At 37.5% G+C, this 26751-nt stretch overlaps 2 protein-coding genes across 2 annotated transcripts in view; one reads left to right on the forward strand and one right to left on the reverse strand.

Annotated features, from left to right (window-relative positions):
• Positions 1-379: 379 nt before the first annotated feature.
• On the forward strand, positions 380-12403 carry LOC144957914 (uncharacterized). The gene is made up of 4 exons (XM_078889472.1): positions 380-935; positions 4014-5927; positions 9015-9144; positions 12070-12403. Exons 1-4 carry the CDS (start codon positions 554-556, stop codon positions 12179-12181), a joined length of 2538 nt encoding a protein of 845 aa, XP_078745598.1. The 5' UTR covers positions 380-553; the 3' UTR covers positions 12182-12403.
• Positions 12404-16087: 3684 nt separating this feature from the next.
• Positions 16088-26751, reverse strand: part of LOC144958301 (proteasome subunit alpha type-2-like) — a 14867-nt gene continuing 4203 nt past the window's right edge. The window contains exons 2-7 of the mRNA XM_078890184.1: positions 24286-24362; positions 23672-23804; positions 21375-21497; positions 19845-19932; positions 18166-18239; positions 16088-17545 (exon numbers count right to left, since the gene is read on the reverse strand). Coding sequence (XP_078746310.1) covers positions 17371-17545; positions 18166-18239; positions 19845-19932; positions 21375-21497; positions 23672-23804; positions 24286-24362 — 670 coding nt within the window. The 3' untranslated portion in view covers positions 16088-17370. The remainder of the gene's footprint in view (positions 17546-18165; positions 18240-19844; positions 19933-21374; positions 21498-23671; positions 23805-24285; positions 24363-26751) is intronic.

Raw genomic sequence — 26751 nt, forward strand, 5'->3', positions numbered from 1 at the left:
TGGAACCCTCAGGGCAGAAGATCAAGGGGAAGGCCACGAGGAACATGGAGAAGAATTAAAGAAGGTGATATACAGAGAAGTGGTAAGACCTGGAATGAGATAAAAAAAAAAAGGTTAGCTCAGGATAGAGAAGGATGGAAACTGTTTGTCTGTGGCCTATACCCTGACCCATGGTGAAAAAGGCAAGGATGATGATGATGATGATGATGATGATGATGATGATGATGATGAATAAAGTCGAGTTTACGATAATTCTAACATAAAGGGGATTTTTATTATTTTCAATTCTTTTTTAAAGTTTCTATTTTTAGAATTACTTAATCTCAACACCAAAATGAATTCCATCGCCCTAGTTTTTGGATCAAAGTCGATTACACACGATGACGTAGTGCACACCATTTGACCCAATTAATTGTGTGAGAATGCAAGTGAATGTCTGCAATGGAATGAGAATGACTAGCCCCAGCCGAGTGATAATCCATTAATATTAATAACTATCTAAGTATTGATAGCAAAATCTCTAATTTTATAAAAATATCAACGCTAATACATTATGAATTCCGTCTTACTCTTTGTTTATCTAGGATATTTTCTGACAGTAATTAGAGCAGATTTATCTAATCTTAATATCGATGTTTGGAACTCCAACGTTAAATCTAATCCTAAATCTAAACTTAAAAATAAAAGCGGTTCAGACTCAGAAAATAATAAAATCGTTTTTGATGGAATATTCAAGTCGCCGAATCCAAACTTGACTCCTAGATTTCCCTGGGAAATCACCGGAAATGGACGAACTTTCCCGAAGAGGTATCGAGATAATGATAATAATATTATTGGTGGACGCCATGCTGTGCTTGTTCCGTTGTCCTTTTCAATCTGGGGTTGGGTCAATGACTTCTTGCGTCGGATAGTGCCTGGGAAAATTCATCATAACGGTCAGTGTCAACATTTCTATTTTTTTATTATTAAATTTTAAATTATTTTTTTTTTGCGCTTTCTTTTAAGATGTGCAAGAAGAAATTCCGAAAGCTCCTCGGTCTAGCATTTCTTTCAATTAGTATTTTCACCGTGGATCTTTTGTCAGGCGTTTATTTATTCAATTTGTCAATATATACCTGGATACATGGATACCTCTGTATAGAGCTTTAAGACTTGGTGTAGTCTCCTTCGCTCCTCCTCATCTATTAATGATTGGACCAATTTTTATAATTGAACTTGTTTCCTAGGGTGTTGCTTATCTCCAACTCTGCTTTGAATTTATTCAAATTTTTTGCTGATACTGTGGTTTCTTGCAGTTTATTCTAGTTATTTACAATTCTAGATGAAAAAAGTTCCTTCTTTCATTTGTTTTAAAGCGTTCTTTTTCCAGTTTCTTGCTGTTTCCTCGTGTCTGAATGTTCTTGTTTGGTTTAAGAAATCCTGCCTCTACCCTGTCTATTCCCTTTACTATTTTATATGTTTGGATCATATCTCCCCTTCTTCTCCTGTAATCTAAGGTCGGGAGATTTAATTCTTTCAATCTCTCACAGTAGGTTTTGTCTTTAAGGTGTGTGATAAGTTTTGTTGCTCTCCTTTGCACTCTTTCCAAACAGTCTTTGTCTCCCTCAAACTTCGGATACCATATGCAGTTAGCATATTCCAGCTTTGATCTAACCATAGTCTTGTAGATGGTAGTCATGTGTTTTGTTTTCAGATTCTTGAAATTTCTTTTCACTATTCTAAGTGTTTTACTAGCCTTAGATATAGTAGTTGTAGCATTTTAAAAACTCTAGAACAAATCTTGATAGATTGATGACCGTTTATAAAATGTCCTGACATGACCATTGTTTTGATTCGGGAGACCTTCCATAAGCTACGACATCCCAAGTATTCTTGTTCTAGTAGGGGGTTTGGGAGGGGGAAAATTTTTTTTAAAAAAGTCTCCCCCCTCCCAAACCCCCTACTAGAAGTTCTAGTGTGGGTCTCCCTTTGATTCTCCTATGCAATGCTGTCGTTTTATTGAAAAGTAGTGCGAAGCAGTCTTAGAGTGTTTTTTTTTCTATTAGGGCCAGCTTGAGGTTGGAGGATTAAAAAAAAAATTAGGGTTAGTAGTAGGTCTTAATAAAGGTACTAGGGTGTTTGTTTTTTTTTCTTACTAGGGTTAGTTAAAGGTACTAGTTGTATAGATGTTTTATTTTTTCTAATGGGAGGCCTTCCGAAAGCTCCTACATCCCCAGTATTCTTCTTCTAGTAGGGGGTTTGGGAAGAGGGGGGGGGGGGGGAACTTTTTTTATTATGTTCTAGGGGAGACCTTCCATAAGCTACTACATCCCAATATTCTTGTTCTAGCAGGGGGTTTGGGAGGGGGAAGACTTTAAAAAAAGCCCCCCCCCCCCCTCCCAAACCCCCTCTAGAACATCGGAAGACGACTTGGGATGTAGTAGCTTATGGAAGGTCTCCCCAAAAAATGGAGGCATCAGACATGTACGACATTAATTCTTTTATTTGGGGCGTATTAATCCAAATTTAACTCCATGAGAGAAGAAAACTAATGAAGAAGTATTAGAGCAAGCTGAAACTAAAAGGTTATTAATTCGTACAATAAGAAAAAGACAAATGCAATTTTTAGGTCACCTAAATCGACTTGAATGTATTGAACATCTTTCTTTCACAGGAAAGATAGAAGGTAAAAAGAGTAAAGGTAGGCCAAGAAAAACATACTTGAATAGTTTGAACAGCTGGGTGACAAAGAAAGAGAAGAGTAATATTAGTTTTCTGAGGTTATCTGATCAGATAGATGAATGGCGTACCACGATCACCGATGTCCTGGGTGGGGTTCCTGGCCTCCCATAGTGGGCAGGGAAGCACATACTGTGTCTTCTATCCCCTTATATCTGTTTTCCAACATGCTTTCTGTCTTTGTCTCGGGATGAGATTACTTGGTTTTGTCCTGGCCCTGGCCGGAATCCTAGCTGGGAGGGAAACAGTCAAATGCATAGTTATTGTTTTGGGAGATGATATTTTTTTCCTTGTAAATCATCTCTCTGTTATGTATTATTATTTTTATTTTGAATGTATAATGTAAGCATTTGAGTGTGTTCCTCTTTGTTGGATTTTGTGCTTGTGTCTGGATGAGACTTGTAGGTGATTTCAAATTAAGTACATTGGTGGTATGCTTTTGGAATCTACATCTGATCCCTATCTGTTCTCATTTCCCCTTTGTCTTACTTTTTCTTGGGTGCTTTAATTGTAATTCTAGAACTTTTTACTATCCCATTTTCTTCCTTTTTACTGGCGCTGATATAACCTAAATGTGTTGCAAGCGCCGTAAAACCCTTAAAAACAAACAAAAACATCACCGATGTCTGGCACAGACTTGGTACTTGAAGAAAAAGAAGAATAACTCTATGATGGACATAAATAGCAGAGTTCATTATCTGGACTACCTTACCTTAGACCTTAGTTCCTCTCGTGTCTTTGATACATCGGGTCATCCCGATTCGCCATTTCTCCCTGTCCCGTACTGTCACGCATGCGTCGTACCATGTCATCTCCCCAGTTTTAAGGTCTTTTTCGACAGTTACTTTCCATGCCGTCGTTGGTCGTCCTCGTTTTCGTCTTTTATTATCATTCTGCTTTTCTGTAGGGCATATAATTTGGACTCTTAGTACGTATTTTATTATAATAAACTATTTTATCATCGTATTTTTATTGTTTTAAACATGTCAGTTCTATATTTTTGTATGATACATGATGGTGTTGATGTAAAGCCCCAGTGAGCAATTCTTAATTGGTTCTAGGAGCTATATAATGTCATTATCATTATTATTATTATTATTATTATTATTATTATTATTATTATCATTATTATTATTATTATTATTATTATTATTATTATTATTATTATTATTATTATTATTATTATTAAACGTTTTAAAAACTTCAAATACACTAGAAAAAGAAAACAACTTAGAAATCAATTTGGTTAAATTTAAGAGTAATATTTTTGTTTGTAAATTTAACTTTCCCCACAGAAAATATTGGATTTCTCAAAGAACAACTTGCAAAAATGGATCTCCCGACGTGGCTCTCAACCGAATTGAACATGTCAAAAAGGAAAGGGTTTTCATTGGGGGGAAACCCTGACATTGTTGAGGACAACGGCAAAGATGGAAAAGATGACAACGACGACGCCATGAGTGATGTTATGTTAGAGATGGAAATGGAGCTGAATATTCCGCCAATCCGTTCGAAATACGACACCTCAGGGAAACGTCATAAGACCAATCCTCTTTTCAGCCTTATTGATCGCCTTGTCTCTCCCTCCTGGAAGAGTCGTCAATCCAACCCATATCCACATCCACATCCATATGATGACAATGGGAAAACCCCGCCTCTGATGATTGATGAGAAATTAAGTCATGAAACGGATGATCGTCTAGGACAACAACAACCCCGAGAACATCACAAGAATCTTCTTCTTCATCTTCAGCCTCCACGAAACGAACAGCGAAAGCAGCAATATCTGCATTCCTCTGATTCTGACGGACTCGATGCCCATTTGCCAGAAGAGATGAAACGTTTGACGCTGAACAGCCCGGAAAATGTTGAAGAAACTCATCAGGATCAGACTGAACAAACGGATTTGGAATCCCGAAGAAAAGACATAATATCAAGTTCGCAGCTTAACAACGAGTCACTGGACGCTCAGGTCGCCAGTGAAAAAATTGTCGAAAAGGTAGGTGACTTTATGGCTGATCTTAATCCAGTTGCAAAACTGGAAAACGACATTCAGAACAATAGAAATAGTCTGACTGGAATACCATCATCAACTGTTAAGAACGACAGTCTTGGCGATTCCCAGAAGAAAGAGTTTGAAGATGATAAAATATTGTCAGACCTCATTGACGAATTTCAAATTTCCAATAATGGAGAGTTGATAGAAAATGTCGTCAAGGAAAGTCAGCAACAAGACGAAAATGCCGTGAGTTTTGAACACGAGAAAGACAACCTCGACATTGACGAGAATCTTTCCAGTAGAGAGACGGAGAAACCCGGAAATATCCCACTTTATTCTATCACAAAACAAGTTGACAATGAACCCAGAATGGAAGACGAAACTCTAGACATAAAGTCTGGCTATTTACCGATAATTATGGAGTCTCCACATTTGATGAGAACTAAAGTAACGCCAAAAAGAACAATGTCAACACAAGAACATCTTTTGAAAACAAACCATAAAATTGGACAAGATAACAATAATCACAATAAAAATGTTAAGTTGACTGCTGCAGCCGAAAGTAACAGCAACGACGATGATCAGATCAAAGTCGGTTATGACAGAATAACGAAAGACGGAAGATTAAATCAATCAAAAGATACGAAACTAAATTCCAAGGACGATATTATGGTCTATCATATTTTACGACGACGGAATCGGAGGAAGACTGAGAAGATCCAGAACGAGATCGTCCCTTCAGAATACAAAAACGGAGGGGATTTGATCATGAAAGATTCGACAAAGCGTCAACAGATGCAGAAACACCGATCTTCTAAAAAAGCTTCGGCTAATCCCGAAAAACAAAAACAGATAGAAAATCACCGCACTGCAGAAAAAATCAACAATGGTGACTCCGATTCGAGGATGAAAAACAAAGCATTTACTTCATTGCGATCAGAGATGATTAATAATCCTAAGCCTATTTTCCGTAGTATGAAGACGAACCCGTCGTCTAAGGAACGTAGTGGCGGTTTCAAACAACAGCTCGGGGACGGCGACGTCCGCGGTGGCCTCGTTGATAGTAGTAGTAGGAAAATGAAGGAACAGAATGGCAAGTCGTCTTCTCCGTCTTCACCTTCACCTACGATGTCCAAGATTAAACCCGTGAAGGCAACAAGAAAAGACGCTCGTGGGAAATGGATCGGAGTCTTTGCTTTCGGCGAGGCTGGTGAGTTCTGTTGTATTAATTAATGAGTGTAGAACTAAGAGAGTAGATGAACAAGAGATGGGGGGGGGGGAAGGGTTGTTCTGTTTTTTTTTAATTTGTTCTTTTTTTTCCTGGGGTTTTTTCGTGGTTGTTTTTGTTGTTTTTTTTTGTTGTTTTTTTTTTGCGTGGCTTTTTTTTAGTTTTTGCAAAATAAGAAATTCTATTTATTCTCCTCCATAATTCAGGATGACTTTTATTTATTAATTTTGTTGTTGTTGTTCTGTTTTATTTACATTTTTTCCTTCTCTCTTTCTAATTAGCTCAGTTGATAGAGCATTCGCTTCACAAACAAAGGGATCAAAGATAATCCCTGGTGAAATCAAGATTTTTTTAAAGCTGACTGAACATTTTCCCATAGATTGTTTTCTTGGAGATGTTGTGAAAGGCGTCTGAGTACAACTTTTTTCAAGGATTTTTAGAAAAAAAAATGGCAGATTTGAGACGGGACGATAGATACTAAGGTCATTTACATCGAGGTTTTGCTTTTTATGAGAGGCTTCACAATTGCATGTTTATAGTTATCTGGGACTTGTCCTGAGATAAGTGACTGATTTATAATATGATTTATACAAGGTAACAATTCAGGAAGACATAATTTCAAAATATTAGTTGGTAAAGGATCTAAATCACATGACTTCGAGGGAGGTGAACAAATTATTTTAGAAATCTCTTCTTCAGTTGTTTCTTTAAAACAGGAGAGTCCCTGTGAACCCGAAAAAGGGTGGAAATTTATATCTTCATTTTGCAAGAGGTCCAAATTGTTCCGAATTTTCGATATTTTTCCCGAAAAGAAATTTGCAAATGCATCCGGCTGTTTTTCTACCGGAATATTAGTGGGTAGACCCACGCCCTTTTCTTCCCATAAAAGTTCCTTTAAAACAGAGAAAAATTCCTTATTGTCCTTCACTGATGATAATTTCGTGTTATAGTAGTTTCTATTTGCTATTTTGCAGGTGCTTATATATTTATTATTTTTGATATATATATATATATAATATATATATATATATATATATATATATATATATATATATATATATATATCACTGATCAATCTCAAGGCCCGATTTTCTCCACGATGCCTCCGCATTCCTCTTTTGGCAATTTTTTCACTCTGGTTAAACCACGGAGACGATTTCCTGGAATTTATTACTCTCGTTGTCTTTGGAGCATGCCTGTCGATGACGTTGCGCAGTACGTAGTCCTTTTTCTGTGCTGATGGTATATCCATTCTTCCTAGTTCTTCTGACAGATTATTTTTCAAGGAGTTAATGTCTATTCTTATAGTATCCCTTGACACTATCTTGACTTTCTTTGCTTTCTCTTTGATGCATGGGAGAGTTGCCAGAATCAGATTGTGGTCAGAAATTTCTTTTTTGATGTTTTTAATTGATTCGACAAGCGAGGGTGTATCAGTGATGAACCAGTCCAAGATGTGCCCCAATCTTTGAGTTGGAGAGGTCACTAACTGAGTCAGGCCATGTTCCTTCAGCGTAGTTTTTTATAATTTTAACGAGACTATTCTTATCAACATCAAACTGAATATTAAAATAGCCGATAAAAAGATTTCGCTGGTTTGATGTGTCTTTTGATAAAAAATCATAAAATTCTTCGGGAAAATCATTCTGTCTCAGTTTGTTATTTTTGCTTGGGGGTGGTCTGTAGATACAAGTGATTAAAAATGAAAGTTGAGGGGAGGTCAATGTGGTTTGGACACACTCAAAACTTTTGGACGAAATTGGCCTGTTTTGTATTTTAGACGAAAGAGCGTGTTTGTATATGATGGCGATCCCCCCTCCTGATCGTCCATTTCTTGGGAACGATTCCATCTTGTAGCCGGGAGGTGTCATTTCTTTCATTATAGGTTCATCACCGAACTGACGCAACCATGATTCAGTTATATATAGAATATCGATATCGTGTTGATCTATGAAATCGATTATATCGAATGTCTTGTTTCTCGATGACTGTGCGTTAATATGGCCAATACAAATGTTATGATTTCCATGACTTGGTCTTGTGTCATTTGTCAATGTTTTTGTTAACGTCTGTGGTGGTCGAGTTGAACGATGACAGTTCACTAGACGTCGCGGGACTGTTGTTTCAATAACATGTTGTTTACGTCGACCACCGCGTTTACAGACAATCTTTTGTTGATTGTAATGGTGTTCACGTTTGAGGTAGGAGTGTGTGTTTTCAATTTGTTAACAATAAAAGCGCATGGTGATTAAAAGTCCAATGACAGCCGACTGTAAAAATTGGTTGTGAGAACGAGTAAAAATGGCGGGGTCTTGGTGAAACATTGTAAAAAATTCCGAAACAATACGATTCAATAGTCTGATGTCACGCCGCTTGGCAACGGCGGCCATATTGGTTCTAAACAAAGAAAATCATTACTTTTTGTTTTTCATGCTGGCTCGAACTTTTCATATGCCTTGTGATCAGAATGTGTAAAAGTCAAAAATGATCAAATTTATGGGTTTTTTTTCCTCTGGATACCCGGAGTTCGCCGGAGAAATATTTCATACGGGCGTCCGCCATTGTTCCGATAGTTTAGAGCCAGTGTTGCTAAGTTACCATGCGTCATTAGGAAGGAAGTGACGTTACGACTTTTGAATCCTATTTCGATTAAAAAATATGTAATAATGAAAGCAATATGACAATGGTATCTTACATGTTGTACACAAGTCCTTGAATAAAAAATGAATAAGACGTGTAAATCCTTGAAATCGGTAAAAATTGAAGAGAAATGTCACAACAACAAAAACACGTCTTGTCTGTTAGGAAACTACACACATGTGGGGCGAAAAAAAAATGAAGCACGTAATGCGATAATTACATGACTTAGCTTAGATTTTTTAAAATTTTTCAACAGAGAACACTGTTAACTGCCATGTACTCATTTTACACCTGAGTACGTTAGAGAACGTGAGCTAGTAAAGACCCTTGTCCAATAAAGAGCTCAACTTTGCGCTGCTTAGAGCGGGTTCGAACCTGGGACTTGCTTATTTATGCATATAAAAAGTGAACTTTTACGTTTTGTTTCAGAGCCGAACAAGACCATTTCATCTTCAGAGAGAGCAAAAAGGAAATTTCACCAGGGAGCTATTGGACTGGTTATATTGGGTTTGATGCTCTGTTTGGTTCTGTCAGTGGCCTGTTCGGTCACGTGTGCGAGGTGAGCCCCTGTATGTGTGTGTGTGTGTGTGTGTGTGTGTGTGTGTGTGTGTGTGTGTATCTTCAGAGAGAGGAGAAAAGGGAATTTCACCTTCACTCCAGGGATCTATTGGACTGGTTATACTGTCTCTCTCTCTCTCTCTCTCTCTCTCTCTCTCTCTCTCTCTCTCTCTCTCTCTCTGTGTGTGTGTGTGTGTGTGTGTGTGTGTGATTATCTCCAGAGAGAGGAAAAAGGAAACCCCACCTATATCATGGAGGCATAGGACTGGTTATATGGGTTTGATGATCTGTGTGGCCTGTATGGTCACGTGTGCGAGGTGAGATTGTGTGTGTGTGTGTGTGTGTGTGACTTGAGTTATTGCCGTTCGCATCCTAATCAACAGACTATGACGCCCCACAGCTTCTCTAATTCTTTTGACGAATAGGAGCGAGCTTTTCTCAGGTCTTCGTTCAACGTAGTCATTGATCACATGATCTGTTGGGGCCCAACGATTGGACATTTCTTAATAAATGTAAACACGTTGCTTTGCTTATGAAAGTTGTAAACATACCCATGGGTCAAGCGGAACAAAACGACGTATTAATGCTATGCGTTTAGATAAAACACTCCAACATCCACCAGCCGGATATAGGCTCACGTGCCGACACAAGTTTGAATAACTTTGAGCGTTCATAGTCTGATGGATATCATTTCTTGATAACTAATCACCATAAACGGCTGTCTAAAAACAAGAACAAAGAGATTGAGTGGCGTTAATTTCTTTCCCTCTATTGCGATGTTGTATATTTTAAAAAACCTTTTTATATGATGTAGGTTATTTTGAGCCGCAGATGGAAGTCGGTTTGGACGAATTCAATCCCTCGAGGGGGCGGGGACATAAACGCCTCGTTGCCAGGCTTCTCCACCAGCAAGAGGAGCAAACGACTTCGGTCGGGAACCTGCCTAAAAAATCACTTCATCAGTGGGGACTTTCCACCTGTCCAATATGTACCCGTTGTGGGAACGAACCTGAAACCGCAGAAGCATCTAATTGAACGGCGTGTTGTGACGAAGCTTCAGGGTGGGTTGGCGACGGTGCACGAGTGCGGTAAAGAATTTACTGTTGGGTCGATCGTCATAATATAGTAGTGTGAGCATCACTAGAAGCTTCTGCCATGTGACCAATGACTCGATAACATGGAACAATGATAATATTATATATTGCTCCGAGAAAATCTTTTAAAAACTTGAGCTTTTATAAAGCGCAATATCCACTAAACATGCTCAAAGCACTTTCCAAGAGTCCCTGGCCAACAGCAACATTTAACATTTAGAACGGGACATGACGCCTGTTTGGCGATATTAATTTTTTTTTTCGGACAGAGACAACGCTGTTGACGGCCAGGTACTAATTTTACACATGAGTACGGTGAGAGAATGTGAGTAAAGGGCCTTTTCCAAGGACTCAACTATCCGCCAGGCGAGGCTCGAATCCAGAACCTTCCGATCAGAAAGCGAGTGTCATACCACAAGACCATATAGCCGCATAAAGACAGAAAACAAGTTGGAAAACAGATAAGGGGAAATAGAAGACAGAAAGTGACATCCCTGCCCACTATTGGAGGTCAGGAACCCCAACCAGTTGCATCGAACCTGTTTACCGTCAACCGAAAGTCACACGACGAGACAGCCAAGTGACACCAATGCGACCATTACCATTATTACAACGACCACCGTTTGAAATCAGGGGGGGGGGGGGGGGGGGGGGGTATAGCCACATTTCCACGGAACTTACCATGTTCAGTGAGCTTCACGATGTATCATGTATCCCCCCAACAGGTCATGTGGAACGATATTTCCATCTCATACAGTACCAGTTGCCCGACAGGCGTCCTTTTTGAACTGTCACTGTTTATAACCAGGCATTCACTCACATCTGAGATTCGAGTGGTGGAATATTTGTGTTAAGTGCCTGACACAAAGACTGGACGTGGGAACCAGACTTGTCCACGACCACTGTCACCCATCAGATCACTGACCACGCTTAACATTGCTTGATTTTTGTGACAAGACAAAACATCTTGACGCTGATCCATCGAGGCACACAGTTTACCAGTAGTTAACTCACATACTCTGTGGAAAAACTTGTATTTTAAAAATTTGGCCAGAAAACTCGTCCTTCAAATTATATCGATCGATGTAAACTATCCTCATCCTGGCAAAACTCTAAAACCTGGGACTTCCCGAGGTCCCACGTGTGAGAGTTTTTGCCAAGTGAGGGTCATTTAAATCGATCGATATGTGAAGGACGAGTATTCTAACCAAATTTTTTAATACAGGTTTTTCAAGAATTCGGAATTTAACTAGTTATTATTTTATATTATTATTACTATTACTATTATCATTATTATTATTATTACTATTATATTATATTATTATTATTATTATTATTATTATTATTATTATTATTATTATTATTATTATTATTATTAATACTATTATTATTATTATTACTATTATCTATTATATATATAATAATAATAATAATAATAAATAATAATAATAATAATAATAATAATAATAATAATAATAATATATATATTATTATTATTATTATTATTATTATTATATTATATTATTATATTATATTAATAATAATAATAATAATAATAATATATAATAATTATTATTATATTATTATATTATTCATTATTATTATTATTATTTTTATTATTAATTAATTAATTAATTATTTTATTACTTTGAAATTACGGTTAATTACGTTTTCAATATCATTTAATTTTATTATTAACAGTAATATTATATCTCATCCCTTTTCTCTTATCAACCCCCCCCCCCCCCCCCCCCCCCCCCCCTTCTCCTCCCCTCCCCCAACGTCCCCTCCACCCAACTACAACAAACCGTACACATGACGTCACCAACCAGTGTATCAAACCCGTCAGTTCGTCGCGTCAATTCGAGAACCGCCATCTACTCTCCCAATGACTACTATGACGACAACACCAACAAGCGAACAAATTTTGCATTCTTGGAATGATCGCGGGCGGAGAAATTTAAATAATTCTAGAGAATTCTCAAACCAAACAATAAAAAAAAAAAAACACCATTTTTGGAAAAAATTTGGCCCGAAAACTCGTCCTTCAAAATTCGATCGATTAAAATAGCCCTCAACTTTCAAAGTAATGAAATATAATAATAATAATAATAATAATAATAATAATAATAATAATAATAATAATAATAATAATAATAATAATAACACCAGGAACTTCAAAAAGTCCCAGGTTTGAGAGTTTTTAACAAGATGAGGGTCATTTTAATCAATGCGGTTCCATTTCAGAGCTTGCTCGATAGTTGTGTTACGGGGCTCCTTCCGAAAGGTGTGGCCAACCCATCACCTCTTTCTGCCCCCGATACACGGGTGTGCTTTTATATAATTTACATTGTGGAATTTAGATTTGAACAATAATGTTTTTGTTTTTAAAAAATCGTATTTATTATTCCACATTTTTGAGAATTTAATTAGGATTGAATAAATTGTAATTTTATTATAATGAGGACATATTATTTGCTTAATAAACTCTCGATGTCACTTGTTTCTTTGTTTCAGCCAACAACAAACAACAGCAACAACGGAAAAAATGAAAAACATAAATACATTACACCTTGTCATGTATATCATTTTATGTTTTTGTTGTTGTTGGTTGTCGGAAAAAAATTGTAATATCGCTCAACAGGCGTCCTGTTTCGTCCTACATTTTAAATGTTGCTGTTGGATCTCTGTTGTCCGATGCAAAAATACTTACCCTTAATCCCCTCCTTGCCAACCCTCCAGTTCCTTTTCCACCTCAGCTTTTGTATCATTCAAAAGTACTACGTCATCCCATCCGCATACATCATGTTCTATGGTGCCTCTCACCGAATGGTTAGAACATCCATTACTATTGCAAACAGCAGTGGGTTGAGAGCACATCTCTTGTGTAATCCAACTCTTACATTAAATGGATCAGTTGGGCCAACAACAGTCTTTACCAGTTTTGTTTCCTTTGTACATATCTTGGATAACTTTGGTATATTTCTTCTCTGTTACCCCTTTTGCTCAAAGACAATACATTTCTTCTCTTGGTACCCAATCATATGCTTTCTCCAGGTCAATGAACTTGCAATGTAATTCTCTTTGCTTTTCTCTATACTTCTCTGCGATCACTTTTAGAGCAAATATAGCATTCGTTGTACTTTTACCAGCGACAAATCCAAATTTCACTTTTGTCTACATCTTTACTAATCCTCTTATCGATTACTCTTTCCCTTATCTTCATTATAAGGCTAATTAACTTGATGCCCCGAAAGTTGCCACATTCTTGAACATCTCCTTTATTTTTGTATATGGGAATCAATGTACTTTTGTCCATTCTTCTGGAATTTTCTCTTTCTGTAAGATGTTGAATAACCATACCAGCAAATTTAACCCTTCATCTCCCATGTGATTTCTAGACTTCTGCTGATATCTCGTCTGGTCCAACTGCTTTCCCCCTTTTCATCTTGCACACTGCATCCCACACCTCGTTCTTGCTCATCTCATCTACTATCTTCTCTTCAGGTTGTATAACAGCACTTCTCCTCTTCCTGTCATTCATGAGGTGTTCGAAGTATGCTTTCCATCTTGCTCGAATCGCCCAATATTCTTCCATTCTCGTCTTTGCTCATCTTAATATTCTATATCTCTCCTATTCTTGTCCCTCTGCTTTGCTATTCTGAAAATATCTTTCTGGCCTTCTTTACTTTCTAAATGCTCATACATATCTTTGAATGCCTCGGACTTGCTTTTGCAATAGGTCTTTTTGCTTCTTTCTTTGCCTGCCTCTATTCATCTACTTTCATATTCATAGTATCCCAGTTTGTCCCCATGTTCTTCCTTGCTTCCCTATTTTTTCTTTATTGCTTCTTGGACCTCTTCATTCCACCACCATGTTTCTTTTCCAACTTTTCCTTTTCCCCCAAGCTGACCCCTAACACTTCTTTGGCCACTTCACGGATTGTATCAGTAGTTTCCATTCCTTTGGGAAATCAATTCCTGGTCTCCCTTTAACCGTTGTAGCAAATATTTCTCTTTGCTCTTCCTCCTTTTAGTTTCCACCAAAGCATTATCGAAGAGGAGATTGTTTTTGTTTTTAAGGGTTTCACGGCGCTTGCAACACATTAAAGTCATATTAGCGCCAGCAAAAAGGAAGAAAATGGGATAGTAAAAAGTTACAGAATTACAATTAAAACACCCAAGAAAAGGTAAGACAAAGGGGAATTGGTTCAAATAGGAAAGAGATGTAGATTCCAAGAGCACACTATAAAAGTACTTAGTTTGAGATCATCTAAAAGTCTAATCCAGACAAAAGCACAGGCCCCCACTAAGAGGGATACACTCAAATGTTTACAAATCATATATAATACATAAAACATATTACAGTGCATAACAGAGAGATGACTTACAAGGAAAAAAATATCATCTCCTAAAACTAACTATACACATTTGACTGTTTCCCTCTCAGGCAGGGCCAGGACAAATCCAAGCAATCTCATTCCAAGACAAAGACAGAAAGTAAGTTGGAGAACAGATATAGAGGGATAAAGACACAGTAAGTACCTCCCTGCCCACTATGGGAGGTCAGGAACCCCACCTAGTCGGAGAGGAGAGATGGTTAGGAAGGTACGGGTATGGCAGCACAAATGGAGAAGATATTGTAAAGTTGTAAGATTTGCAAGGATGGATCTGGCAATACTAAATACATGTTTTAGAAAGAAAGATGAATACAGAGTGACGTATTCAATTGGTGTGAGAAAGATGGAAAAATTTAAAGGAAGTATCAGATTGTGGCAGTTTGCCAGAACAACATAAGATTGTTATTGTGAAAGGGGCATTTAGAAAGAGGAAGATAGAACAACAACAGAGAGATAAATAACAAGGGAAAAAATATCTCCCAAAACTATAACTATACATTTGACTGTTTCCCTTTCAGCCAGGGTGTCTGGTCAGGGCCAGGACAAAACTAAGTAATCTCATCCCAAGACAAAGACAGAAAGCAAGTTGAAAAACAGATAAAAGGGGATAAAAAGACAGTGAATGCCTCCTTGCCAACTTTGGGAGGTCATGAACCCCACCCAGACTAAAGTAATCTCATTGCAAGACAAAGACAGAAGCAAATTGAAAAACATAGGGGGATAGATGACACAGTCAGTGATGTCCCTGCTTTTTTTTGTTTTTAAGGGTTTTACGGCGCTTGCAACACATTAAGGTCATATCAGCGCCAGTAAAAAGAAGAAAATGGGATAGTAAAAAGTTCTAGAATTACAATTAAAGCACAAAAGAAAAGGTGAGACAAAGGGGAATTGGTTCAAATAGGAAACGGATGTAGATTCCAAGAGCACACCATCAAAGTACTTAGTTTGAGATCACCTAAAAGTCTCATCCAGACACAAGCACAGGTCCCAACCAAGAGGAATACACTCAAATGTTTACAAATCAAATAATTTAATATGTAAACTAAACATAATACAATGCATAACAGAGAGATGATTTACAAGGAAAAAAATATCATCTCCCAAAACTCTAACTATACATTCGACTGTTTCCCTCCTAGCCAAGGAACTCCGGCCAGGGTCCGGACAAAACTAAGTGATCTCATTCCAAGACAATGACAGGAAACAATTGGAAAACGGATAGAGGGGGATAGAAGACACAGCATGTACCTCCCCGCCCACTATGGGAGGTCAGGATCCCCACCCAGTGATGTCCCTGCCAACATGGGAGGTCAGAAAACCCTATAAGGGTCGCATCCACTCCCTTAGGGCAGCCATTTGGGACTCAATGGGTGTGTAACAAAGGCGAAAGAGAAGAGCAGACACTTGATAAACATTAACATAGCATGCATTAAATTTGATACAAATGCTATTTCGTAATCAAATTCTTTATTAAGATGGCTGTTCAATATGGTAACATTAAACGCACAATCGTTTCACAATGTTAGAAAAAATTATAAATACATCATACCTAACCACATCAACTCTCTTCCTCACTGAAAAGCACTATTCATTCCTTAAGACAGTCTTGAGTTCAATTTTGTTTATCTTTGACTGAAAAAGGCTTTAACTCAAAACATTATTATTCATAATGTTATATATATTCTAATTAAACACATTCCCGCCTTTTACTCAGGATTACAGAAAATTTAAAGTTGAAATGTGCCGAATCATTTATCAACATCAATAGAGAATCCCAAATCAAAAACTCATGGAGAACAAATCACGTATTGTTTTTAAAAAAAATTTTATTTTAAATATCGCTATAAAATTCTCCACCCGAGAGAGAGAATAAAACATAAAACAACCGCACAAACCATGACTTTACAAACCATCTCCTCACTCGTTCACAGCAGATCATAACTGACCAATTCTCTTCTCTTTCGTACATTTCAAGCAAACATTAAGACAAAAAAAAATGTTTAAAAAAATAAATTGGTTCATTCATCATTGCTCTCAATAAACGTCAAAACAAGAGAGAGAAATGATGAACCCACGCCTTAATTTGTCCATTTTGTCAGTGGAAACCAGACGCCAACAAAACTAAAAGAAACTGAATTTTAAATCAAATTTTAATACTACTCTATTTAATATTCTACATCAAATACATCCATGCATCGTTTAATTTCGTTACATTTAAAGAACATCTTACTAGCCGGCACAAGAGGTGCTAAATATTTTCCGCATGAGGTCCCATGTTTTAGAGTAGTTTTTGTCAAGATGAGGGTCATTTAAATCGATGGATACTTGAAAGACAAGTTTTCTGGCCAAATCTTTCAATACGCGTCTTTTTCAAGTTTAAGGCAGTTCACTTGTCAACAAAGACGTTAAATTAATTACATCCACCAAAAACAAAAGAATTGAGCTTTTATATATCGCAATATCCACTAAACGTGCTCAAAGTGCTTTACAAAGGGTCCCTAATAAACAGCAACACCTAACATGTAGGACGAGACATGACGCCTGTTAGACAGCTGAGTACGATGAGAGAACGTGAGTAAAGAGCCTTTTCCAAGGACTCAACTATGAGCCGAGCGAGACTCGACCCCACAAAACGTTTGGTCCACACTAACATAATGTCCGATTAAGGCTGCAGGTCATAAAAAAAAAAAATAAAAAAAAAAAAAAAATGAATGAATGAATGAATGATGAGATTTAAGATACAGAGGCCAAGTAATCTTTGACGTCTGAAGGTGGAAGTCGTCTGAATCCGTTGACGTCACAAATGCCTATTTCAATGTTATCCTCTGTCATCTGCCCTTCAAAGGACTCCTTTAGGGTTAGAATGGCAGTGTGGACGGCGTCCTCTAGTTCTAAATTGTCGCTGTACCTGAAAAAAAAAAAAGAAGGCAAAACGTAGAATAGTTTAAGCATCTGTACAGATGGGAAAAACAATTTCCCTGAAAATATCAAATTACGAAATTAAGGAGCAGACAGGCACCGGTCTAAGATAAAGAATTTGAACAAGTAACAAATTTCCCTCAAACTTGACACAAAACTGCCTAAATAAAATCCCTCTTAAAGCTTGCCGAGGTGAAAACGGTACAGTCAAACTTGTACCAGACAGCCACCGATGTCGATATGACCCCATGAAAGAACTACCTTACTACTTTCCAATTGTTTACAACACAGTGTTGATCATTCTGCATTGCTGATGGTGACAAAAAGGGAAAAAGAAGGAAAATTATGAATGGTTTTCTTTACGCCACATGTTTACTTCACCAACCCCCACTTTTAGAGCCACTGAGATGATAAACTACTCTAGCTATCTTCTGGATAGTGGGGAAGCTGCACCAGTTTGTTCCAACACACATCAAACCTCTCAAAGCCAGAAAATTTGATTGAGAAAAATGTCTTTTTTCAAAGGAGGAAATTCCTTCCCTGACACAAAAATCGCGGATTTCCGCGGATCCGAGGAGAACCATCAGCACTGATTCTGATCAAGCTTACCTTTTTTCCAGGAAAGTTTTCCCATTGATGTGATTCCTGCCCATAGCTGTGGCTTTCCAAGCAAAATGAGCTCCCTTTGGAAAACAGAGATGGAAAAAGAACAAATTTCAACGTTATATCTCGTCATCAACATTTAAAAATAATAAAATAAAATGTCAAAAATTCCCTCTATTCACCCCCAAGGGGCAATTTGTCTTTAGGGTCTATTCCAAGGGAAGACTGGAATAACCCAGGCGTCAGCCGCAGAGCAGCGCTGCAAAGTGACTTGCTCAAGGCCACTCAACGCAGTGAAGAGTGATTGAACTCGGTACCTTTCGGATAGGAAGCAAAGACCGTACCACTGAGCCACACTGCCCCTTAAAGAATTTAAAAAAATTCAGGCTAAAATTGGAATAGAAAAAAACAAAACAACATTGAGTATTTATACAGCACAATATTAACTTAACATGCTCAAAGTGCTATACAAGAGGTCCCAAGCCAACATGGTACATAGAAGCCAACTTTTTAAAGAGCTAAAACAGGGCACCCTAACACACCATCATGTCCCAAAACACCAGTAGTATGTTTGGAATATTATACAATATAATCTAGATTTAGAGCTTTTTCTGTTCCTTGTGTTAAAAAAAAAAAAGTAACAAAAACTTTGTTGTTGACGAGTTAGCAATTGACTCCGTTATCACGGGTCTGCAACTGAGCAGAAGCCTTTATAACTTTAAGGAAATTTTAAGAGAACTTTTTTACCTTGAAAATTGCAGTAACTTAGGAAAAAAAAAAATGTAACAATTATTTTCTCTAACAATGCAACTAAATTGCTGTGCATTCAATATCTGTAATAATTCATTAATTTCCACAAGTCTTTTTGTTTGTCTGTTTGTTGCTTTAGGTCTCTTCCAACACAATTGAGGTTATATGAGAGACCGCTGAAACAAAAAAACAAGCAATCTAACAAAAATAGTACAAATGTAAATCAAAATCATAACCTAAAGATATCATAAGCTAAATTATAAATAACCAAGAACAAACAGGCAGAAGATTTACAGAAAAAAAAAATATCCCCTGTCAAAAATACAATCACAAACCAAAGAAGCAGGATAGGCTAGTAAAGAGAAGAAGAAACGACATCACAATCGGATCGTACACCCATGCGAACATCATAGGTATATGATTCAAGGGTGATGTTCCCATCCAACCACCCGCTTTCCACAAGTCTGTAATTGCCATCAAATTTACGTAACAACTCCGGACAAACCGTAAAAGCAGACAGGTAAGCAATGTCTTAACCACTCAGTCACTGAACCCCCTGATGTAAAAAGCATAACCGTTTGAACAGAGAAACCAGTGTGAATTCCGCCCATACTATGTGCGACTTTGTGGTCTAGTGGTATAACACTCGCTTTCAGATCAATCGGAAGGTCCTGGGTTCGAGCCTTGCTCAGCGCATAGTTGAGTCCTCGGAAAAGACTCCTTACTCACATTCTCTCACTGTACACAGGTGTCAAATGAGTACCTGGCCGTTTACAGCGTTGTCTCTGTCCGAAAAAAAAATTGTAACATCGCCCGACAGGCGTCATGTCCCATCCTAAATGTTAAAAGTTGCTGTTGGCCTGGGACCTCTAGTAAAGCGCTTTGAACACATTTAGTGGATATTGCGCTATATAAAAGCTCAATTTTTTACTTACAGAGGGATCACACTGATAGAGGTAAGGTTTGTCTTCGTCATGGTTCCATCCAGCCATGAGTAGAGAGACGCCAAAGGGACGAACGCCTCTGAAATACACAGAAACAGAAACAAAAGAAATGTTTATTTCATTAAAATAAATATGAAACTTGAATGTTGCTGACCATAAAGAAAGTATAATAAATACAACGGCTGATAAATGAAATAACAAAATGCATTTCTCTGTTAATAAAAGCATATCATAACAAATCACATAAAAAAAACAACAAAACAAAAACTTGTCTATCCCATTCAATTTCACCACCTCATTAATCAGATGAAACTGTTACCTACAATACACCAGAGCCTATGAAAAACGTGCATCTGAAGATTAACTAATTTCTCTGAGAGGTTGTGACACAAAATGCTTTTATGCAGACCTGCCAACTTGAAAATTAAAAAATGCCTAATTTTTAGGAGATGAAAATTGTAGTTGCTATAGCTGACTCTAAAAATAGAACAATTTTCCCTCAAAAGATCAAATAACACACCAAAATCCTTAAAAATATATCATCTGACATCAACTTTCATTTTCAAGAAATAATTAACTATATTTCATAGTCTTCTCAGAAAATGGCATTGCACTGGTCAAGGTATTTGACCAGTATTACTATTATTATTATTATTATGGGGCAAATACTTTTTTAATTTTCTGGCACAAGGGAGGCAACAATGACAATAAACAACTCAGGAATTAGCATGTACCAAACAACCAACAATACTGTGAAATAAATGACAAAGTCTCTAGAGTTACAGTTTAACTGGTTTTTACTGCATCAATGGTTGGGAGCTGATCCTTAGCGAGAAACTTTGAACTGTTTAATTTTTAAATACAGTAGACTCCGGATAAGACAATGTCCAGGGAACAGGGGAAAAATTCGACTTAACCTGAGTGAAACCAACAAAGCAAGCCAATTTGAATAGGTATGGCCCTTCATGTTGCGCTTTTAGCTGACATTGCGTGGTCGCGTTGAATTGACCAGAGAAGTAGAGGTCTCTGTAGTGATCATCAGAGGCTCCTACCCCCAATAGCCCCAAAGAGGAATCAGAATACATAAAAAGTGGAATTTGAGATCAAAAAGCGGAATCAACTTACTGTTATCGACTACGACATGCTTTGCAACAGAAAATGTAAAAAACAATCTAAAAGTACTCAAATGATAAAATATAAAATGTGTAAAAATGTCCAGATTGTGTAAAAATAAAGGGGGGGAGGGGGCGAGAGGAGAGGGTATTTTTAACCAACAGAAATACTTGTTTATTTGTGATTTTATTGTGGTCATGAATGATGAGAACATCGACGTAAGCGACATGGACTTATGTGGAGTTTAAAACATTTTTTTTTTTTAATACCAATGTTAAATAGGAAGAAGGGGAAGGGACCAAGGAAAAAAAAACTGACTTGGGTAAAAATAGACTTAAATAACGTTGACGTATCCACCAGAGTGTACTATATATAGTTTTTAAAAAGTGGACCAGCAATCCAACCTACCCAGACTGTGTAAACTCCTGCATGACATTGGCCACCTTCTGGACCAGCTGGTCCACGGGGATCTGTTCCTGGTAGGCCAGGTTATACTGGGACGCAAGCTTACGGGCTCGACGGGTCAACACTCTGTCAAGGAAGAGTCGTGAAAAGATGAATTTAATAATTAATTTCATTTAATTGAGCTTTTATTGTAGCACAATAATCCACTAAACGTGCTCAAAGCGCTTTACAAGGGGTCCCTGTAAAAACAGCAACACAGACCTGCTAAATTGAAAACTTCAAATTTTGTAATTTTTATGTCAATTTTTTGTAATATGACAAGGATATTAGTAGTATCAGTAGTAGTAGTGGTAGTAATTATTATTATCATCATTATTTAAGTAAAACGGAGAATTAAAAATTCGTAATTTTCCAAATAAAAGAGTAATTGGCCATGAATTTTTTCTAAAATTCATAAAATTACAAAAATTTTGTAAGACTCGGCAGGTATGGCAACATTTAACATTTAGGACAAGACATGACACATGAAAGGCGATGTTATAATTTTTTTCAGAGACAAAACTGTTAATGGTCAGGTAATCATTTTACACCTGAGTACAGTGAGAGAATGTGAGTAAAGAGCCAAAAATGAACATCTCCACTGCACCCAGGATCGATCACATTCCTATTGCATTTGCCACGAGTGCTCTACCAACTGAGCTGTCTGGACCCAACTGATTGGCAACTAGACCATAATATCAATGGTATAATCAATGATTAAATCTACTCCATACTGCAGTGCTGATGGTGACAAAAATGGAAAAAGAGTGAAAATTATGAATGGTTTTCTTTACGCCACATGTTTACTTCACTAACCCCCACTGTTAGAGCCATTGAGATGATAAACTACTCTAGCTATCTTCTGGATAGTGGGGAAGTTGCACCAGTTTGTTCCACCACACATCAAATCTCTCAAAGCCAGAAAATCGTGGATTTCGGCGGATCCGAGGAAAACCATCAGCACTGATACTGAAGACATACGACAATGACCTCCAGAATCGACACATAAATCTAATGAGGTCAAATAATATTTTAGTGAACTCCCATGAACTCCAGGGTCATGAAACAAATTGAAGTGTTAAAATACAGCAAAAAAGAAAACAAAAAGTGTGTAATTAAAAATAAAAAACACACACAATAGAAGTTAAACACTATGTACAACCCAAAACAAAATGCGTTCAGTGTACAATGAACAAGAATGTGTAAGAAGAATATACTTCTTTTCTTTTTTTGTTAATGTAAGTTTGGCATTACTGCATGAAATGTCATTATATCGGGGATGAAAGTTCACAGGGATCCCGCCCTTTATGTTCGGCCAGTGATTCCACCAAACTAGTTGTCCTTCGATTCAGGAAAAATTCTGGAATGAGATCCTTTTCTCATTTCGGACCCTTGGTTTGGAATGCCTTACCACAGAGCATTCTTTGTCTATTTTTAAACGTTCGCTTAAAACATATCTGTTTCTCCTTTAGTTGATGGTATGAGAAGCAAGATAGGTCTATCTGGTTTGTGTTGTGTGTTGTGTTGTGTGTGTGTGTGTGTGTGTATGCTTGTGTGTATGAATGAGTATGTTTCAGCCAAAGTAATTTGTAGTTTAAGCGCTTAGAGTCTGGTGTCTCGGAGTTATAACGCTATATAAGTTTTCAGTATTATTATTTAGGGACCAAATTGTCTGAAAGGCAGACAAGCAAAGCCAGTTCTGTGTGTCCCAAAGAAGATTCAAATTCAAAACAATTAAATGCCACCTGAAACTCAAATGACCCGACAATAAGACTAAAAAACGCCAGCAGTTGATTATTATTATTATCACCAAAATGCGGCTATGTGGTCTTGTGGTATGACGCTCGCTTTCGGACCAGAAGGTCATCAGTTCGAGCCTAGCTCAGCGCATAGTTCAGTCCTTGGAAAAGGCTCTTTACTCACACTCTCTCACCGTACTCAGGTGTAAAATGAGTATCTGGCCGTTAACAGTGTTGTCTATGCCTGAAAAAAATAAAATTGTAATATCACCTTACAGTCATCATGTCCTGTCCTTCTGTTAAGTGTTGTTGTTGGCTAGGGACCCCTTGTAAAGCACTTTGATCATGTTTAGTGGATATTACGGTATATAAAAGCTCAATTTTTTAACATTTTAAATACCACCACTTCTGGTGAACTTTCACCCACATGCGTTATATATAAAGTTTCATTCAGTAGAAAAAATGTATATATGCTGCTTGCCACTGATAAAACAAAAAATCAAAAACAAAACAATATGATACCTAAAATCAGGTCCCATTCCACTGTAGACCATTCCAATCCCCCTGGTGACTGGCTCAATTTTGTGAATGCTGTGCTCATCATACAGGATAGACTTCTGCTTTTTCTCTGTAGCCAAAACAACCCCGTTGGTTGCTGCAAAAAAGTGAAGTCAAATAAGAGATAAGAAAAAAAAAAAAAAAAAAAAATCGGTTAATTAATAAAAAATTCCCAGAAAATCTGACAACTAAGATCTTCAGATTAAAAAATATATCATTAAAAAAAAAAGGGTAAATTATTATCTATAAAATGAATAAAAATAAAAATTAGGTTGCAAAGACAATCATTAAAATAAAAAAAAAAAAGTGTAGAGATAAAAAAAAAACAAACAGTAGAGATGAAAAAAACCCAAAAAAACAACAACAGAAGGGGATTATAACTAACTACTAAAACGCAGCTGGTTTTTAAGCTGGAAATTTGTATTACTCAGTATAACATCATTTTTTCCCCCCTTGTCCTCCTTTTTCTTTTCCTTTCTCATCTTTTATCTATTCATTACTTTTTAAAATCAACTAAAACTGAATTGTTCCAAACCAGCACAAGAAAGATAAATATAAAACTGTATTGAATGAAGTACCTTTGATTCCAACTGAAGGGGCCCCAGCGGCCACTGCTGCTAAGGCATACTCAATCTGTACCAGCTTGCCAGACGGGCTGTCCATGATTAAAGTGAAAAAAAATATATAAAAATAAATAAGTGAGAGAATGATTAATGTCTTGACTACTTGTTGAAAAACAACAAAAAACAAATGATATAAAATACTGAAAATTAGTGCCGCGCTGAGGACCGGACCGAGGACCGGTCCCACGGTCTTTTAGCTGTGAACCGTGGTCCAGTCCCAAAGAGGAAGACCGCCGGCGGTCCTCACTTCTTATCACCTTTCAACGGTCTCGCGCCATACTACTTCCCCAGCGATTCGTTGCCTCGGTCCTTTGCCTATCTTCCACCAATCACCACCCATCCCACTTAATTAATCGCACCCACCCCCCTTTGCCATACACTAAACGACACAGACGACCATAGAGGCAGACGACCACCTCCCTCCACTCCGCAAACCGCCCTTTCGTGTGTGAGATGGGGGGAACAGGAGGCGCACGCCTTGGACGATTCCATTATACGGGGTAAATTTCAAAATTTACTACACCATAATGATCGCAATGACAATGATCTATGATGAAGGCATGACCCCTCTTCTCTAATGGGTTATTGTTTGAAATGTATGTGACTACTAAAGATGTGTGTGTGTGTGTGTGTGTGTGTGTTCGAACCTAGCAAGTTGCAAGTCTGATTTTTTGTTTTCTTTTGTCCATCTCTTGTCGCCACTCCTTTCTATCGCATTGTTGTCATTTAAAATAATACAATAATATTAAAATTTCGTTTGGTGTTTTAACTAATCAAGTAATATGAGTTTCATTAGTTTCTTCCGTCCAAAAAAACCAGTTATAAGGTCTGTATTTTTAAAAGGTCCAATAGAATATTTGGGGACCCCGATAGCTCAGTTGATAGAGCACTCTCTTTATACGCAAAGGGCCAGAGATCGATCCCGGGTGCAGTCGATTTTTTTCTGAATCCCTGTCTACTCAGCAATGAATGGGTAGCTGAGTTTGTTAGATCTGGCGAAAAGTCACCATCGACCCCTCTTATCACCTCATCCACCCCCTCTTATTATAACTTCACGTCTCTCTCTTACTCTTCAATGCTCGCTGCCCTCTAATGTGTGTGTGTGTGGGGGGGGGGGGGGGGGGGGGGAGGTAGGAGTTGCGTGTGTGTATCAACGCCACGAACAACTCGATCAACGCCTTGGGCGATGCCATTATCTCCGTTAATGGGGATAAATTTCAAATTTTATTAAATTATCGAAGTAACAATGAAGTACGGTGAGCAAATAAAGAAGGCATCACCCCTCTTCTCTAATTAGGTTACAATTTGAAATGAGTGTGACTACTCCGTGTGTTTTACTCCTGTAGGCCACGGTTTTCATCGTGTAGCGGTCTTTAACGGTTCAAGAATGAACGGACCGGTCTAGAGACCGGTCCTTGCGGTCTTCATTTCCCAAGGACCGTAGGACCGTGGTCCTTAAGCTTGCCAAGGACCGCCCCGCACTACTGAAAATTGGAAAAAGATATCTTCTGGAATGAGTTTTGAGGTGATAGCCGCAAGTCGAGTCTAATTACCAACTGTCTTTTGCCACTAGCCGTAAGTCAAGACTAATTACCAATTGTCTATTGCCACTAGCCGTTAGTCATGTCTGATTACCAATTGTCTTTTGCTGCTTGCAATTAAATATAAGGGTGGGTGATTCAAATCTCAATGAATTTTAAGTTATATATAACAATTTGTTAGAAACTACTTTTTAAAGGCTCCGGTGAATAAAAACATGATTATTTTATGAGATCTGACAAACAACAAAAATGATAATGATAGAACCTGAACTTTGAGATTGTCATCTCTAATCGACGACTGAATTCATGTGAATTCTTATTTCCGGGAGGATGAATTAAAGATAACAACAGGAAATGAAATGAAAGCTTTCAATTTAATCAACGAAAACAGACAATGCAGACCATTCAGGTTCCCTATCTACCAACAAAACATTTAATTCAAAGTTTATACACTTCATTGTTTGTTGTTGTTTTTAAGGGTTTTACGGCGCTTGCAACACATTGAGGTTACATCAGCGCCAGTAAAAAGGAAGAAAATGGGATAGAACAAAGTTCTAGAATTACAATTAAAGCACCGAAGAGAAATTAAGTCCTGATAGGAATCCTATTGTTGTATTTTTCTTCAAGCTTCATCAAGCAGCAACATTTTCATTGAGCACAAGTAAAATTATCGAATGAAGTGATAATGCGACATCATCAAAGAATGTCAGGGTAGCTTCATTTCAGAACTGACCTCCTAACATGTCAACAAGAAATATCCCTCGAGAGCCTAATCAGCAATCAGCAAGCTACAACTAAAAGCTAAAAAGGTCATTTTTTCTTTTTTGGAGTGTCTACTTACAGGATAAACCGGGCACCTAGCCTCAGGATCTATGCACAC

The sequence above is a fragment of the Berghia stephanieae genome, chromosome 12, assembly GCF_034508935.2.
Source record: "Berghia stephanieae isolate SIO BIC M18660-M18661 chromosome 12, UCSD_Bste_1.3, whole genome shotgun sequence".
Lineage (NCBI taxonomy): Eukaryota > Metazoa > Mollusca > Gastropoda > Nudibranchia > Aeolidiidae > Berghia > Berghia stephanieae.